Raw genomic sequence first — 16,032 nt, forward strand, 5'->3', positions numbered from 1 at the left:
AGCTCACTGGCAGTTTGTGAATTTATTTTCTCATCATTAGTTTGGTAACAGCATATGCTCTCCAGACGTACTCTCTGCTCTGCATGTGTATTCCTGTTCGGAGATGTTTAGATAGCAGAGATGTGGCAGAGATAACTAGTAAAACCTGATATTCCCCAATAGCTTTGCCCTAAAACCACAACACCCAGCTCCCTCAGTGCTGCGCCTGCCTCTCGCTCGGTGTATCTTGATTTTTGTAATTGTAGACTGAAACATCTGTCAAAAGCATTGCATTTTCGAGAGCCAGGGCCTATCTCTGAAAATGTCATTATGCTCCGTCTGTCTGAGTGTGGCCATGCCAAGAAAACATTCGGACTTTGTACCAAGGTATTTTGAGAGGGACTGAAACCGCAGCAGTTTGGTTGTGTAAACGTTGTGTTGTGACTTGTGAACTGGCAGAGGGCTGGGCCGAGCGCCGGCTGTTCAGAAATAGTTGCGCGTGAGTTGTGTTCCTCCGTGGGTTTTGCTCACCGGAGCCTCACAGGAGGCAGCTGAGTTGAGCCATGTGCAGTCTACATACTCTGGCAGGGCACAAGCATGCAGCAAATGAGACCACATTTACGGTCTTGATTGGGGTCGTGCTGGTTCCTGACCTTATAAGATTCAGCCAGAGAGGGGGGAAAAAAGTGAGCTGAAGAAGTGGATGGAGTTAGAATAACAAAATCCTCTGATTTTGTGACTTCTTAGCTTCCCTCCATTAATAGCATTTTCCTAAGAGGAGCTCCCACACTTGAGTACACAAAACATGTTCAAAAATATGCTTGTCTGCTGTGGCACTTTTGAACTACACATCTACTACTTTAGCTGCACTCTATGAACTCTGCTGCCAAATGTAACAATGCACCAAATGCTCCGATGAAGAATTGTGTTGTGCTGTCTCACACGTGGCAGTATCTCAGCATTTGCACAATATCTTGAAATGCATTTTGGAAAACCTGTTTCTGCCATCAGGAAGCTACACATCTGCGCTAAAAGGAGTCCCACAATTTAGACAAAGCATCATCGTTTAGGAGCGTAGAAATTAAAGAGATGGAATGAAGCACAAGCCCTCATGTCTGCAAGCACCTGCCCTGCTGAAGTGTCCTTGAGCAGGACACTGAATCCCCCCCGCCAGCTCCAGTAGCTCTCTCCTGACCTCTGACCTCCCCGCAGAGGAGGGAGGAAATCTAAAAGAGAAATCCCTTCGGGGACCAGTAAAGTGTCACATTATCCTGCTCCCCTCTCCGAGTCTCCACTACAGTCTGCCGCTTGTCTGCCCCCACAGAAGCCGCCGCCGCTGCTGGGGCCACCGGGGGAGCTGCAGGTGGAGCCACCGGAGGGCCAACCGCCGCCGGTGTTTGCCAGAAGACCAAGGAGCACGATGTGGTGCAGCGGCAGCGAGTGGTGGACCTGTGGAAGGATGGTAAGTCAGAGGGGGCCATTGGGCAGGAGCTGAGGATGCCCAAGTCCACGGTGCACAGCATCATCGTCAAGTACCGGCTCAGCAACACGGTGGAGAACCTGCCGCGCAACGGGCGACCAAAGAAACCCTGAGGGAGGAGGAAACTCATGAGGGGATTGAAGAGAAGACACAAAAAAAAAATCCTGGAATGTAACAAAAAATGGAGACTGAAAAAAAAGGACAGTGCAATCTTAGAAAGAGACGAAAACCTGAATGCATGTGAAGGAACTCCAAAAAGGACTCAAGGACGGAGCACTTTGACACTGCTGGAATGTGAGCCATAAAAAGGGAGAGGAAAAGCTCACTGGAAGCATCGAATAAGGATGGGAGGCAACAAAAAAGGAGAGGACATGAAATGTGAAACGGAAAATAGAGGCGGCACTTTGATCCACAAAAGAAAGAAAGCAATCAACCGCAGAAAGAGCAGGTCCAAAATAAGAAGGGAGAGGTGAAAAGCTGGGCCTGAGATCAAGCAGTAATGACGCTTGGGGGTTGGGATGAGGCAGAGACAGAAACAAAAGAGAGATTACTTATATGAAAAAGGTGCTACTGAAAAAAACCTCCAAAAACCTGACTGAATGTCTGGACTGAAGACGAATGGAAAAAGACAGTATGTTAATGCAATCAGGTTTTTAGGATTTCAGATATGAAGGCTGAATCGAAGAAAAAAAAATGCAACAAAGGAGGACTTTTTTATACCTCCTCATACAGATTTCATAAGACTTCTTTTTCTGTTTCTCCCGCTGAGACGAAAAAGATTTCCCCCCAGATCAATTCTTCATCCGCCGGCTGACTGAACAAGCCTGTCCCCTCGATCTGACCCTGTACTCCCTCATTCCTCCACAGCCCTCCACTCCTCCGTATCTCTTTCTCAGTCTCGCACACACACACTTATACACACCGTGGACCTCACACACAACCTGAAAACCTGCAAAGAACTTAATTTATCTGCTGAGTACAGGCAAATGAAACTTAAAATAGAGTGGGAGAAGCTGGACCCAGATTATTTTGCAAAAAAAAAGGAAAGAAAGAAAAAGATGGAAAAAAGGAGTTTTCTAAGTATAAAACTGCTTCCCATGGACTCTCTTGCCCTAGCATTCCTGAGTCCAACCAAGCATAGAAGCAAGAACCATAGATATATAAAAAAAAAAATTTAAAAATGAGACGCTGCCTTTGTCCAACAGTCAGTAGCAACATTGCTGTAACCCAATCTGATGGACTGCTATTGAGACATGTACTGTATTACAAAGCATATTTACTATTGCACCTTTTTTGTGGGTGGGGTGGGGTGGGGTGGGGGGTCACTTAAAGGGGAATATCACTCTAATGAAGTTAATGAAGTAGTTACATTTCCTGTTTTTAATCCTCATCACAGCAAAGATCAGGATTTACGAGCAGCTCTACCCCAAAGATTAAGACTGTAATCTATCACCGAAAGAAAAGAGAGACTCACTTTGAAGCCCGAAGAGACTTTTTTTTTGTTCTTCGAGCTTCTTTATTGTGACAGTGTGATTGATTCCATGGCGGAAAATGTCCCCTGATCCCTGAGAAAATAAAACACTGGACTGTGTCATCGTTTTTCCAGCTTGGTGTGTGTGCAGTGGAGCTGTACATCAGTGCAACATCCCAGACAGGAGGAACTCTTCAGCTTCTTTTATGGGAGGAAGAAAAATGAATTATCAATTACTATCCAATCTCTTGGTGGATGTCTTAGTATTTTTAAGCTAAAACTTGAGTGGTATTTCCCTTTAAGTTTGAAGGACTTAAAGACCACAGAAGTGTAGTAGCGGTGTGGCCCGCAATGAGAATATGCTGTGTGAGTGTGAATGTGTTTTTGTGCATGGTAGTTCTGCCATTTTTATCAAAGCTAGTGAAAACTTTCGATATTGGTGTCAGTGTGATACCAGAGATTCTCTAACAATTCCAGAACAATACTTTTTGGACACTTTGCTTGCAGGAAAATGTTTTTCTACAAAACGCTTTTTTTCTATTTCACAAAATAGGCTAAACTTCTCACATGCATCAGTATGAATGCAAAGCATTTTGTCTAAATAGAATGTTCTAAAATGAGCAAAATTAAATCTTAAAGCTGCGCTTATTGATATTTTTGTATTAACATTGGATACAGTGTTTATGTTTTATGTGAAAGGTGTTGCCCATAGTGACAAAGCTGCAGAAATGATCACCAAACTCTGCACTTGCTGATAGATTTTAGGATCTTTTAGCTCTTTGTGTTGATTTTACAGCCTGCAACTTTATTTTATTTTTAACTGCATTATTTCAAGCTGCAGGCGAAGATGGTGGAGCACTGAAATAGAGCAAGAAAAAAGAATATTAGACTTTATACTCTCTCGCTGCTGTCTGCTGGATATGTAAATACGCAGCTAGCATGGTAGCCTATCAGCGTTTTAAAGTTATTATTTGTCAGTGCCGGGTTGTGCTCAAAATCAATGAAGGTTTAATCCCAAAGTCAGCATTTTTTCATTCAATATTCATCACCTAACAGTTTCTTATCCTCACATTTCATGCAATATTCCAAAATTAATGCACGCCCACACAGAAGAGCACAGACCTGAATACAAATCTCTTAACACTGAAATCCTTAATCAATGATTTTGACTCCAGCTGAAACATTTCCAACTTTTTCGGCCGATTGTGAAACTCTTTCAGCTCAAGGATTTATGAAACTCTTTTCTCCGTTGCACCGGCCCAACAAGCCTGGGCTTTCTTAGTTCCTGAAAAGTTGACAGGACAGAGACACAGAGTTGTTCTTCATGAAAGGTTCTGGCATAAACGCACTCACGCGAAGCTTTTGAGCGAGGCAAAAATGCTGCACTCCTTGCCAAGATGGCAGCATTTGCTTCTATCAGATAGTAGGCAGGACCTACAGGGGAGAGACATAGACTGACATGTTGGCCAGGAATGTTTTTTATTGCCTTTTTGGACTTCAGGAGCTCCATCCAGCAGTCCAGAGTCGGAGGCCTCAGAGAGGAATAAAACATGTGAAGCTTAAGAATTCTCACGTGTCCTTTTGTGAGCTTTTAGGTTTATCATATTTTTTTTACTGTAACTACAAATATCACTGCCAACCTAATTTGGGACGAGAAAACGTTTATTTAACAATGTCTGCTGCTACTGTAAAGCTTCAGGCAGACTAGTGTGAGTGAGAGAGTATGAAAAGAGGGGAAAGAGGAGGAGGAGTTTGGATGGACAGAGGTGAAGTATTACAGAGTGACTTTGGCAGCAGAGAGAACAGAAAGAATCTGTTATCTGGTGTAATACAAGTGCTTCCTTGAATTCCTTCTTCTGTTTTATCTTCATGGCTACTTTACCTTATATGCCTTTTTGGTAGAGCCCAGCTGATACTGTGGTTTTTGTGAGGCCAAAACTGATATTTAAAGTCCTTTATTTTTGGATTCCAGTCCCAGCTGACTTGCCAATACTTACTGGCAGTTACTACAGTGAACTGCAGCTAATGGATCTGTTTACAGTGCATCCAAACAAACCCACATTTTGACCAAGAACTTGGTCAGTAATAAAGCTGATCCACTCCCAGCCAGACGGTGTGGAAATGACTGTTTTGCTTTGTGAGACACTGTTTGACAAACGTTTTGCAGTTTGTGCTAAACTCAGCGAGAAGTAGGTTTCGTTTGACTGCTTCACAATAAAAGCTGCCCCGTATTTCACCAGTTGAAATGGTTTTTAATGTGAAAAGGCACCAGCCGGCTATGTTGGGGTTATAGTTAGGATGAAGAGAGTTGGCAGTGAGTTGGCAGTTATCAAGGAGATAAGACGAATGTTTTGAATTTTTACTTGTAAATTCCTGATGGATGGTTTAAATCCAACACTGCAGTGGCTCAGTAAATACATTGAGTTACTAAACAAATAAAATAGTAGCAAAAGCAGGGTTTGTTGTATCAAAATCCGAAGGATTTTAACTTTAAATGACCAAAAAATGCAATTTTATCCTTCAAATAAAAGCATAATAGGCATTTCTGATATGCATTCCTCTGCTTTGTTTTTTTAAAAACTTGAAAAAGAAACTTGTCGGCACATTTTGCTTGATAAATTATCTTCAGCATTTCTATATCTTTGGTGAAATATCAAATTTTTTTCCCTTCAAGGACTATTTTTCTTTGTCTCTATATTGCACGTCGCTGTCTTGTGCTTTTGTTACGCACCCTCAATTTCTCTTGCTCTTTCACCCAGTCTTTACCTCGATTTGGTTTGCTTCTTATCAGATTTTTTTCTGCCCCACACACACACACCTACACACACACACACACACACACACACACACACACACACAGTTGCTGCATTTCTCCATCTCCTATGCTGGCCTCCACTGGCGAAATGCCATACGTTTTCCCATAAGTGGTCCCCACTGTGGTTTTAGACACACACACTCACACACACTCAGATTCAGTCCCCCCCGCTTAAACATCTTCAGCTCAATACACTCCTTATCGCATCTTTGATCTGCACGGGGGTGTTATGACAGTTTATCTTTCCCTGTGGCGCGAGTGAAAGCAGTGCGCTGGCTTTGTTTTGAAAGGAGCGCTAAACTCGCCGTTCCACTCCCCGAGCAGATTCATGATAGCACACAAATGTGGGGAGCACAGATTCCCTCCGCCGGCCAGCTGTGCAGCCGCGCGGAAAGAAGTCAATTTTCCTGCATGTGGGTATTTGTTTGTCTGTGTGTGAATGAATGTGTGTGTTTCCTCATTGCTGGCCTCACTTTCTCCAGGTTCAAAGCTCTGGATTCTGAGGTTTTCTCATTATTGTAAACATGATACTGTATATGTAATATTATATATTGATGTACTGAATTATGCAAGTTTTCTCATTAAAAAGTACTATAAGGTAAACTTGGATGTTGCTTTGACCTCCGTATTTAAAGTGGTTATTCCTCATACTTGTTTGGAGACATTAATGGTTGAATTATCATCAGTTAGCAAGGCCAAGTTGGAGATTACTGAGATATTTTTAGTGCTTGTACTTCTCAAATTCAATCCACGTTTCCCATAAACAATGTCGCTTTTTCTACAAAAGAGGATGTTTTGTCTTGCGCCTCTTTTCAGCTCAGCTCCTCTGCCAAATATTTGTTCTTCTGCAGAAACATTTTGTAAAAGTTTTTTACCCAATACATAGAGCCGATCTGCTGATTTTTATGTTCCAAAATACAGAAGGAGCTCAGTTTTTAATTTAGATTCTACGTCTCGGAGCAACCAAATATCCAGTTTCAAAAAGATATTCATTGTTGTCAACCATAAACAAGGTTGCTTTGTGCTGAGTGGACCTTAGGAAATCTTCAGTGAAGTGTTCAGCTACATAGCTAGGGGGGATTAGTTTTTTTTTTTTTTTTTTTTTTGCACTCCACAGTTATAATCATACTTGTCGGGGGTTTTATTACCTTGCGAGGCAGCTGGATTCTCCAGAGACTTGAGAGATGATGAGAGAATCCATCTTGCCAGGCTTGGAGCTCTGCGCTTGTGGCTGTTTTACATTTGGCCGGCCCAGTCAGCGTCATATGAAGATGTACTGGCAGCTCCAGGTTATTTTTAGGCGTGAGTTAGCCTGTGATAGCACCTGGCAAATCTCCTCCCATCACCTGACAAATGTTTTTTGAAAGCACATCTCAGATGGTTCTGTCTAACAAACTATCTGCTGTGTCGGGTATTTAATCTGATTCCATTATTTTGATATTCAGCTTACTGCATTTAAAACGACTGCAGTACTCTGCCCACTCTGCTCAGTCCTATCATTTCCAATGGATGAAATCTTTAATAAAAAATGACCTTGCGCTGAGCACAGGCGTGTGTTATGTATGTGTACATTATGTACAGATACCGTATCACATGACCTGAATATATTATAGGGGCGGCAGGAGTTGATGGGACTCAGAAACACCCCCACAATTTAGTCAATTGTTCCTTGTATCATTTCTGACAGATAAGTCCCGATAAGTCCACAGTGGTCGATTTGGGTGCTGTGCCACTATCTCGCAATGATACAGAAATCTTTAACAAATCCATGGATCCAGACTATAAGCTGCATCACTACCAAAATCTAATCATTTGGTCATTGTTTAATTTCTGACATTCCCTGAAAATTTCATCTAAATTCGTTAGTCTGTTTTTGAGTAATGTTGCCAACAGACGGACGGACAGACAGACAACCGTACGCTGATCGTCACATAATTCCGCCGCGCTCCTTGGCGGAGTAATAACCCCTCTCAACTTTATTCATGCTTGGTGAGACAACAAATAATTGGCACAGTTGAATCAATAAAGCACAAAATTTAAGAATATTTATTTTGCAAATTTCTTTTTAGAGTATGGTCAGACTGTTCTGGCTGACATTTGAACATTATGATGTCAATATTTATGAAATCTTGCTTTCTGTGATAGAAAATGAGAATGAAAAAAAAACAACAAACATGCAGTTACAGAGCAGTGTTTGCACTGTGAAATGCATCGTGTAGTCCATGTTTAACGGTTTTTAATATTTAACAAAACCTTACTTAGGTGATTTTTTTTAAAAGAAGCTGTCTAGAATTTACGTTGGCGCCTTCAGTGTTGGGTAGCCTTCGAAAACCTCTTCTCTCACAGCTTTTCTTGCACATTTTAAACTTTCTTACTAGAAATGTTTTCTTTAAATGTCCTCCTTTTTGCAACAAGTGTTTTACATTGCTTGAGGTGGTTTGAGTTTTTCTAAAAGGGTTGATGTGCATAATGGGTGACTGATCAGCTGTTTCTTCTGGACAGGTTGAAACTTTAGCCAATACCAGCTGGCAGAAAAGAATCATTTCAACTTACTCAGCATTTTTCTCTCATAGATGCCCAAAGTTTAGTCCATTTTCTTTTATTTTCTTCGAGCTTTTTTCGTGGTCTGGTTTCCATTTCTGACTTCTACTCTTTTTATTGCTGCCCATGTGTAATGTAGCATATAGCGCCACCATCTGATGACACCACAAAACCTAGTCTATTTGTCCTAAAGACATTTCAAAAGTTTGCTTTAAATTCACTGGAACAACAAGCATTATCTGCCTGCAAGGATGATCTGTTAACGTTTCCCTCTCTGGGATGACCAGCTTATTGATCCGGCTTCCAGTGGGGCAGTTCAGAATGACTATAAACATTTATTTATTTAAGACGCAAACTAGTTTGGAGACACCAAAAAGAGTTAAAAAAAAAAAAAAAGGAGCAAGCTTTTTACTTCTTACTCCTCATTTCCACCAAATTACGTGTACAGGGGGTTGCCAAGCACTTTCAAACCCATTGTGATGAACATCATTTGCACAATTTGCAGAATATTACACTTTTAACAATGATTTATTTGAGGTAAAACCTTCAGTAACACAAGAAACAGTACCTTTTGTGATGAGCTACTGTTCAAAAGTTTGGTTTCACTCAGACAATTTCATGTTTTCCATTAAAACTCACACTTTTATTCATGTGCTAACATAATTGCACAAGGGTTTTCTAATCATCAATTAGCCTTTCAACACCATCAGCTAACACAATGTGGCATTAGAACACAGGAGTGATGGTTTCTGGAAATGTTCCTCTGTACCCCTATGTAGATATTCCACTTAAAATCAGCCATTTCCAGCTAGAATAGTCATTTACCACATGAACAGTGTCTAGACTGTATTTCTGATTCATGTAATGCTATCTTCATTGGGGAAAAAAAGCTTTTCTTTCAAAAATAAGGACATTTCTAAGTGACCCCAAACTTTTCAGCGGTTGTGTATATGTACAAGAGATTTGTATTTGTGTTTCAGTAGTCTGAGTAAAGAGAACCTGGAGAACAAAGACTATGCACAAGCTGACCTGAGCTCGCTTCTCTCTCTCCGTCTGCAGTACTGAACGGGCCTCCCATGTCTGTAAAGAAGGAGCGGGAAGCAGAGCTGTTGGTCAATCGGCGGGAGCAGCGCAGCGGAGAGGTCATCTGCATCGACGACTAGACCACACACACACACACGCACACACACACACACACACACACACACACACACACACACACACACTGAAACCCATCTGCTGCAACGATATCTTCGATTTCTGCGCCACACGTCCAGTATTACAACTAATTGACTGACTGAGGGTGAACTTACTGACCCGCTAGTGATTGTAGTTGCTTCATTTGACACACACACATATATATATATATATACACAGGAATCTTTTAAATTCTACTCCTCGTACTGACCCAGAAAACTACAGTCTCACACACACATACAGTACAGAAGCGCTCACGCACATGTGCACTTATCGTCCATGGACACGCACACATCTACACAATACAGTCCAACTTGTCTCATAACTTCTTGTGACCTTTTCTTGTCTGCCTCAAACCATTATACTCCTCATAAGCGGCCTCCTCACTCAGGCCTCCTTCTCCTCTAGGGATGCTTCTAACCTCACCTGCACACACACACACACACACACACACACACACACACACACACACACACACACACACACACACACACACAACGCTAAACTCACCTCAATCCTAGAAACCTTTTAGATCTCTCAATAGACCATGTAACCCTCCTCCTCCTCCTCCCCTGCTCCTTAATCTCTCGACGGGAAGCTGCATGTGAAACTAGACTCATTTCTGCCATCGCACTACATCCCCTGAAGCATGCTCTGATCACAATAATGCTGTCTCGTGGAAAGGAAACAAAAAAAAATTGGTATCAAGCTGTGCCTACAGTCGTTTTAATACTGTTTCTAATTCTCAGAGAGAAGCTGAATCTCCGATTTCTCGGCCCGAGCAGCTCCAAGCACAGCTCCAGCTTTTTTTTTTCCTTTTGGCCTTTGCTTTATTTCGCTTCTTTCAATGGTACATGTTCAGATAAAACACGCCGAAAGGTATGATATGATAAATATATTCAGGACTTGTTTGACCACGAAGTATTTCCCGATATCCCTTCCATCCCGCTTCCCTGGTTCTAGTTTATGTACAGAGCTTTGAGGTATTTGGGGGGTTTTGTTCCAGAAAAGGCCTCGCGACGATGCTATTTTTCAGAAACCTCCTATGAATGTTTATAACCTTTCATAAGCAAGTCAGTGTTATTAAAACCTATCGACCACCCTCAGCACTCCTCTTGATGCCCCTCTCCCTTGTCTTTCCTTCCCTTCCTTCTCTCAATCGCCCGTTTTTCTGTTTTTTTTCCAAGTTTCTGTTTCTTTCTACAAAATCCTGTGATATACTTTGCATATTTAAACAGCTCATTCGTGTTCTCTTGTGTTTTTACTCTCGCAATTATGAGTATTGTTGTTGTCGATGTTGCTGTTGTTCTCGCTGTTGCTATTTGAGAAAGAGCTTCTACCAAAAGAGACATTTTTTTGTAATGAGAAACTACGAAAAACATCACAGTACGTGCGACACACGATGCACCTCTTTGCCATGTTTGTCCTATAATTACAAGAGAACGCAAACGAAGAAGTTGAGCTAACTTCAGAAGAAGATATACTACAAGGAAACTAATTTTTCTTGCTTACATTTTAGATTTGGGGCTTGCAAATGACATACATATGTAGAAAATAGGCCATATGTAACCCTAAATGCTTCTATGAGCAGAAATGAAAATGCATACTATGTAACTCCAGTAAAAATACTCAGTTATTATCTGGAAAATCAGAGGCTGGAAATCCATTTTATACACCGCATCATTAAGAAACGCCTTAATAAACATAGCTGAACAAATGTAAAGTCAATAAAATGAATTAAGAACCTGATGTCAACCTGTAAATTTTAGTCAGCACTGTCTGTTTTAAGTTAAAAGTGAAAAAAAGAATAGCTAGGAGTTAATTTATCCCATAAATTTTACACGGATCTTCCCAGAAGTAGTCCATTTACAAATGTGTTAAGTTTCAAGCCGAAGTTTTGCAACCCCTGAGCTAAAATGTTGCGTCAAAAAAAAAGCACTTACTTCTTTTTTTCCTCTTTTACTTTGTCCTCTTTCCAGACTTCATGTTGATTTTTCTGGGTATCTTGTGTCACTGTGTATGTAGTGGTTCTGATCAAATGATGAGTGGCAGTGAAAACATGTCAATGATGACGCATCTCCTCTTTTTCTTTCTTTTTTTTTTGTTTGTAATAAAACTGAATGAAATGATGAAAAAAATCACTGCATGGATTTTTTCAGATGGTGTTGAATATTGGCAAATGGTTCACTTCTTTGCTCTAGACCCAAAAATCTCAGCAACTACTAGATGGATTGAACTTTGGTACACACATTTGTGTTTCTGACAGGATGAACTGTAATGATTTTGATGGTCCTGTGACTTCATTTTCAGACTGAGCTGTGTTTGTGTTTTCTGCTAAAAAGAAAATGTCAACATGTTAATACAAAAAGACATTTAGCTTCAATCTGCAGCCTCAAAAAACTCGGTATTTTTATTTCCTTGTAAAAATCTGATTTATTTAGTAACTTCAAAATATTTTTTGTCACATTAAGTGTTTTAATAGTTTTTTGTTTCACAGTCACACATCATATCTGCAGCACTGACAGTATTGTGGACATGAATGCTTCCTTTAACTACATATAGAACATGACTTAATCATAATAATGAAATCACATTTTGTTGCTGGCTATTATGTATTTCTGTGGGGACATATTATGGTATTAGTTTTTTGGGGTGAACATTTTCTTTTCACACCTGCATCTCCTATCTTGGACTATTTAAAAAGTGAGACACCCAAAAAAAGTGAGGATGAGTATTAATAACCTAGAATATATACTAATGTCACTTAAGCTGGTAACTAAATGTTGGAAACCCCGGTCTTCCTCAGTGATTCTCAAACATTTTTGTCACACCTTTACAAATGATTACGGCTCTGTGGATCATCTTACCTCAGACTATTCCCAAGGCACAGTTTGGTCTTAGACTGTCATATTAATAACTTTTATTGCCAGTGACTCACGTATTTTATATTAATTTTAGTCTGAAATAACTTGATTTCTGTGCTGGGCTAACCCCCATAATGTTTAAAGAGCGCAATACTACTGACATGTACCCTTATAAGGTCTGACTATTTTTTAAAAATAATTTCAAGCTAGTCTAAAACTAAATGCTTAAACCATAGTGTAAGAATGGCACAGTTAAATCTGGACTCATTTAATTAATAACACCTGAGCAGCAAAATCTCTACAGTTAGCTTCCACTAGCTAACATTAGCCACCTCGAGCTCGGGCCGTACAAGGCCGCAACGACGGGCTAAAGTTTACCGAACAGCAGCCCATTTGCCCGCCTGGCCGGAGCTGTCTTGCTGGAGGAAAATAGTAATAAAAATTATTTTTGCCGTTGGGGCTCGACAATACGAGTAGCCTATTACTGCTAAAGTTAGACCAAACGCCGTCATGTTACGTTGTAGCCAAAGACTTTAACTTGGCCTTGTCGTGGACGTGCGAGAGCTCCGGTGAGTCTTTTAAAAGTGTGTAAATGATTAATAACGAATGGAATATCCAGCGAAATTCCCTATGAATAAAAATCCCTATAAACAAGCAAAATTCGGGTTGTCACATTTGCGTCAATACTGCCTTATATTGTGCTATTACATGAACCAATCTTAGCTAGTGAGCTAGCAGGCTAACACGTAGGAAGCTATGTAAAAAAGCTAACGTTAGCTCCTTTCAAATGGCAAGCTAACGTGGAAGCTAGCATTAGCTTACAAACGTTAACGTCCATGTTAACATTGCGATATATAGTTACCGGCTTTCTAGCTTGTGACATTAGCTGCCAGCTGTGTTTTGGACATGCTTCTAAGATGTTGCTGGTAGAAGTTGCCTTATTTTTCGTTGTGAGATTATAATGTTTAAATTCATATTGTGGTACATAATTTGCTAATTTTGGGTGCTTACAGTTGGCAGTGTTTTGCAAAATGAGGAGACACAAAGCCTGACGGTGGCAACTGATGGGAGCACAACCAACAGGTGAAGCATGATGATGGAAAGATCAAGAAACCTTCTACATAAATATCATATTGTGAGGTAGGTGTGTTTTCTCACACTCATTTAAAAGTTGGGGGTAGGCTAATCGCTGACTAAAACCAAGTACTTCAATTAGGGATGCATATTGTTAATGGATTGATTTCCCATCATAAATAATCAATTAACCCTCCTGTTGTCTTCATTTACAGGCACCAAAAAATATTGTTTTCTTGTCTGAAAAAAAATCAAAAAATTCAGCAAAAAAATCCCCCAAATTTCTGAAAATTTGCAAAACCTTTAGGAAGAAAATTCTAATAATTCCTTAAAACTTTAATTTTAAGTGTTTCATTTTTTTTAAATGGCAAGAAAATTCTTGTAAATATTTTCAAAAAATGAGTAAAAATCTTCCCAAAAAATCCTAAAAATTTCTAAAGTGATTACATATATATCAGTAATACTTCTTATATTTTCTTTAAGAAGATTCACAAGAAAATCAACCAAAATCCAGCGAATTTTGCTGGATTTTGGTTGATTTTTTGTGAATATTCTTAAGAAACATTTTTTTAGCATTTCTTTTTTTTTCCACCAAAAAATGTTCAAAAACTTCCCAAAATGTTGAAAATGTGGATATCAGAAGTTTCACTGTGAAAATATTTTTTTCTCCACATTTTATAACTTTAAAACGGGTCAATTTGACCCGCAGGACGACACGAGGGTTAAAAAAAAAAAAAAAAAAAAGTGTGTGTGTGTGTGTGTGTGTGTATATATGTATATATATATATATATATATATATATATATATATATATATATATATATATATATATATCACTTGACAAGGGACATGCAGTTTACGTGTCAGAAAATATATTGTAGATTTGCTATAATAGGTTAGGAAGTACATCTTATTGGTTAATGAGATGGAGTTAGAGGTGTGTTTGCTGACCTCCGTAACTATTGGATAAAGCAAGCTTATCTCTCTGCCTGTCTAACTGCAAGTTGTGGCAGTCCTGTGGATGAACTCTGCAGGTGTAAAAATGTAAAGGGGCCTTACTGTGTGCTTCCAGCAACATTCAAACTAAAGTGATGAAAAGCTCGGTGTAAAAACATTTTAAAGGGGGCCGATTTCCTGGGCTGATAAAGACACTCCGACAATATTTGTGGACATCAGTTCTAGCTGAGCAACTATTTCCACCAGCTTGACCATAGACTGTATAAAAAAGATGGACCTATTGACTGGCCCCAGTACCACTGAGCACTGCTAGGCACTGGTCTCCCATTAAAAAATCAGCATGACAAGCTAAGCCTATAAACTTATCCACAAGTCACTATGATTTTTTGGGGGTTAAATTTTGTCCCTCAGATCAGTCTTTTGGGAGTGAATCTGAAATAATTCCATAATTAAATAGAAAAAAGCCCTCAGTGTAGGTGACGTATGACATGCCTGGTCAAGAGAGATCCTAAACTTTGCACAGCGTAACAGGAGCTATTCTGGTATAGATGGGTGGGCAGAGTGTCCCCTAGTATTCAGTCACTCTTATATTAACGACACTGAGCATATTATGTAGGCTATGTATGAGGATTATTATGATTTTGAATTCCAGCGAAGAGATGAACATTACAGGTTGTTTACTGTGGAAGACTACAGCTAGTTTGCTGTGTTCAGTACTTTGGATATTATCGAGCCAATTTCTGAATAGCAGTTTTAAATGTTGCAGTATTTTATGATTTAGGTTATAATTTAGGTAACCTTCTGTTACTTTATCTGTCTTCAAATTTCTAATATAACAGACAAATTCTGGAGTGAGCATTTAGTGTGTTTTTTTTATTAGCATATGGAGAAAACGTTGACTGTATTTGAATCATTTGAACAAAAATGGATTATTGATTGTTTGCGTAACAGCCTATTGGTTCAGGGAATTGTTTACAGTTTACATTCCTGGTTTCATTCAATGATAAATACACAGTGTGTCATATCATTCACTGTCTTTATATTATTGTCTCTGGAAATTTCATTGGCAGAAATGTTTGTTGTTGTAGCCCAGGCACTCTGTGGTTTTCATTCATGGAGATATGAAAGATGAGTATGAACGAATACTTAGTTTTGGATGGTATAGTGAAGTATCTTTCAAGCAATTACCCTTTATTCAGGTTAGAACAATAGCTTGTCCGCCAGCCCTGCAAATCTCCATTTTTAAGGTTAGAAATGCAACTTTTAATTTCAGTAGGTATGGCTATGTTGCTTTTTGTAGTTACATAGTAAGTTAGTGTCATCATTTTTGCAAATATCACCTCATAAATTTGTGATTTTAATGTGTGTATTTCTGAAAGCTCTGTGAAAAGTTAGGCATTGTAAAGGCAGACAGAGGGGCATATACTGTAATGTGTAACATTTCTGTATATTTCAACAAAATATGACTAAATGATTCAGATACATAGGGTAAATCGAACCCCCTGTACATAATATATGCTATAAATTTTACGTGCATCATGTTTCTCACGTGAGCTTCAAACTGCGTGAACAACTTTTTATCTCGCATTGATAAAAATAAGTAAAGTGAACTTCTTCTGTGACTCAGCAAACTAAGTCATCCTCAGAGACTGAA

General features: G+C 39.5%; 1 protein-coding gene across 3 annotated transcripts in view; it reads left to right on the top strand.

Moving 5' to 3' along the window:
- Positions 1-10,227, top strand: part of chd3 (chromodomain helicase DNA binding protein 3) — a 45,632-nt gene extending 35,405 nt beyond the window's left edge. For 2 of the 3 annotated variants that reach the window (XM_023280762.3, XM_035953043.2), the window contains exon 40: positions 1,304-6,352. In XM_023280762.3, coding sequence (XP_023136530.2) covers positions 1,304-1,572 — 269 coding nt within the window. In that variant the 3' untranslated portion in view covers positions 1,573-6,352. Of the gene's footprint in view, positions 1-1,303; positions 6,353-9,345 lie in introns of those variants that run through there. The other variant, XM_023280765.3, reaches the window with a different exon arrangement.
- Positions 10,228-16,032: the final 5,805 nt, after the last annotated feature.

This window comes from Amphiprion ocellaris, chromosome 23 (assembly GCF_022539595.1).
Source record: "Amphiprion ocellaris isolate individual 3 ecotype Okinawa chromosome 23, ASM2253959v1, whole genome shotgun sequence".
Taxonomy (NCBI): Eukaryota; Metazoa; Chordata; class Actinopteri; family Pomacentridae; genus Amphiprion; species Amphiprion ocellaris.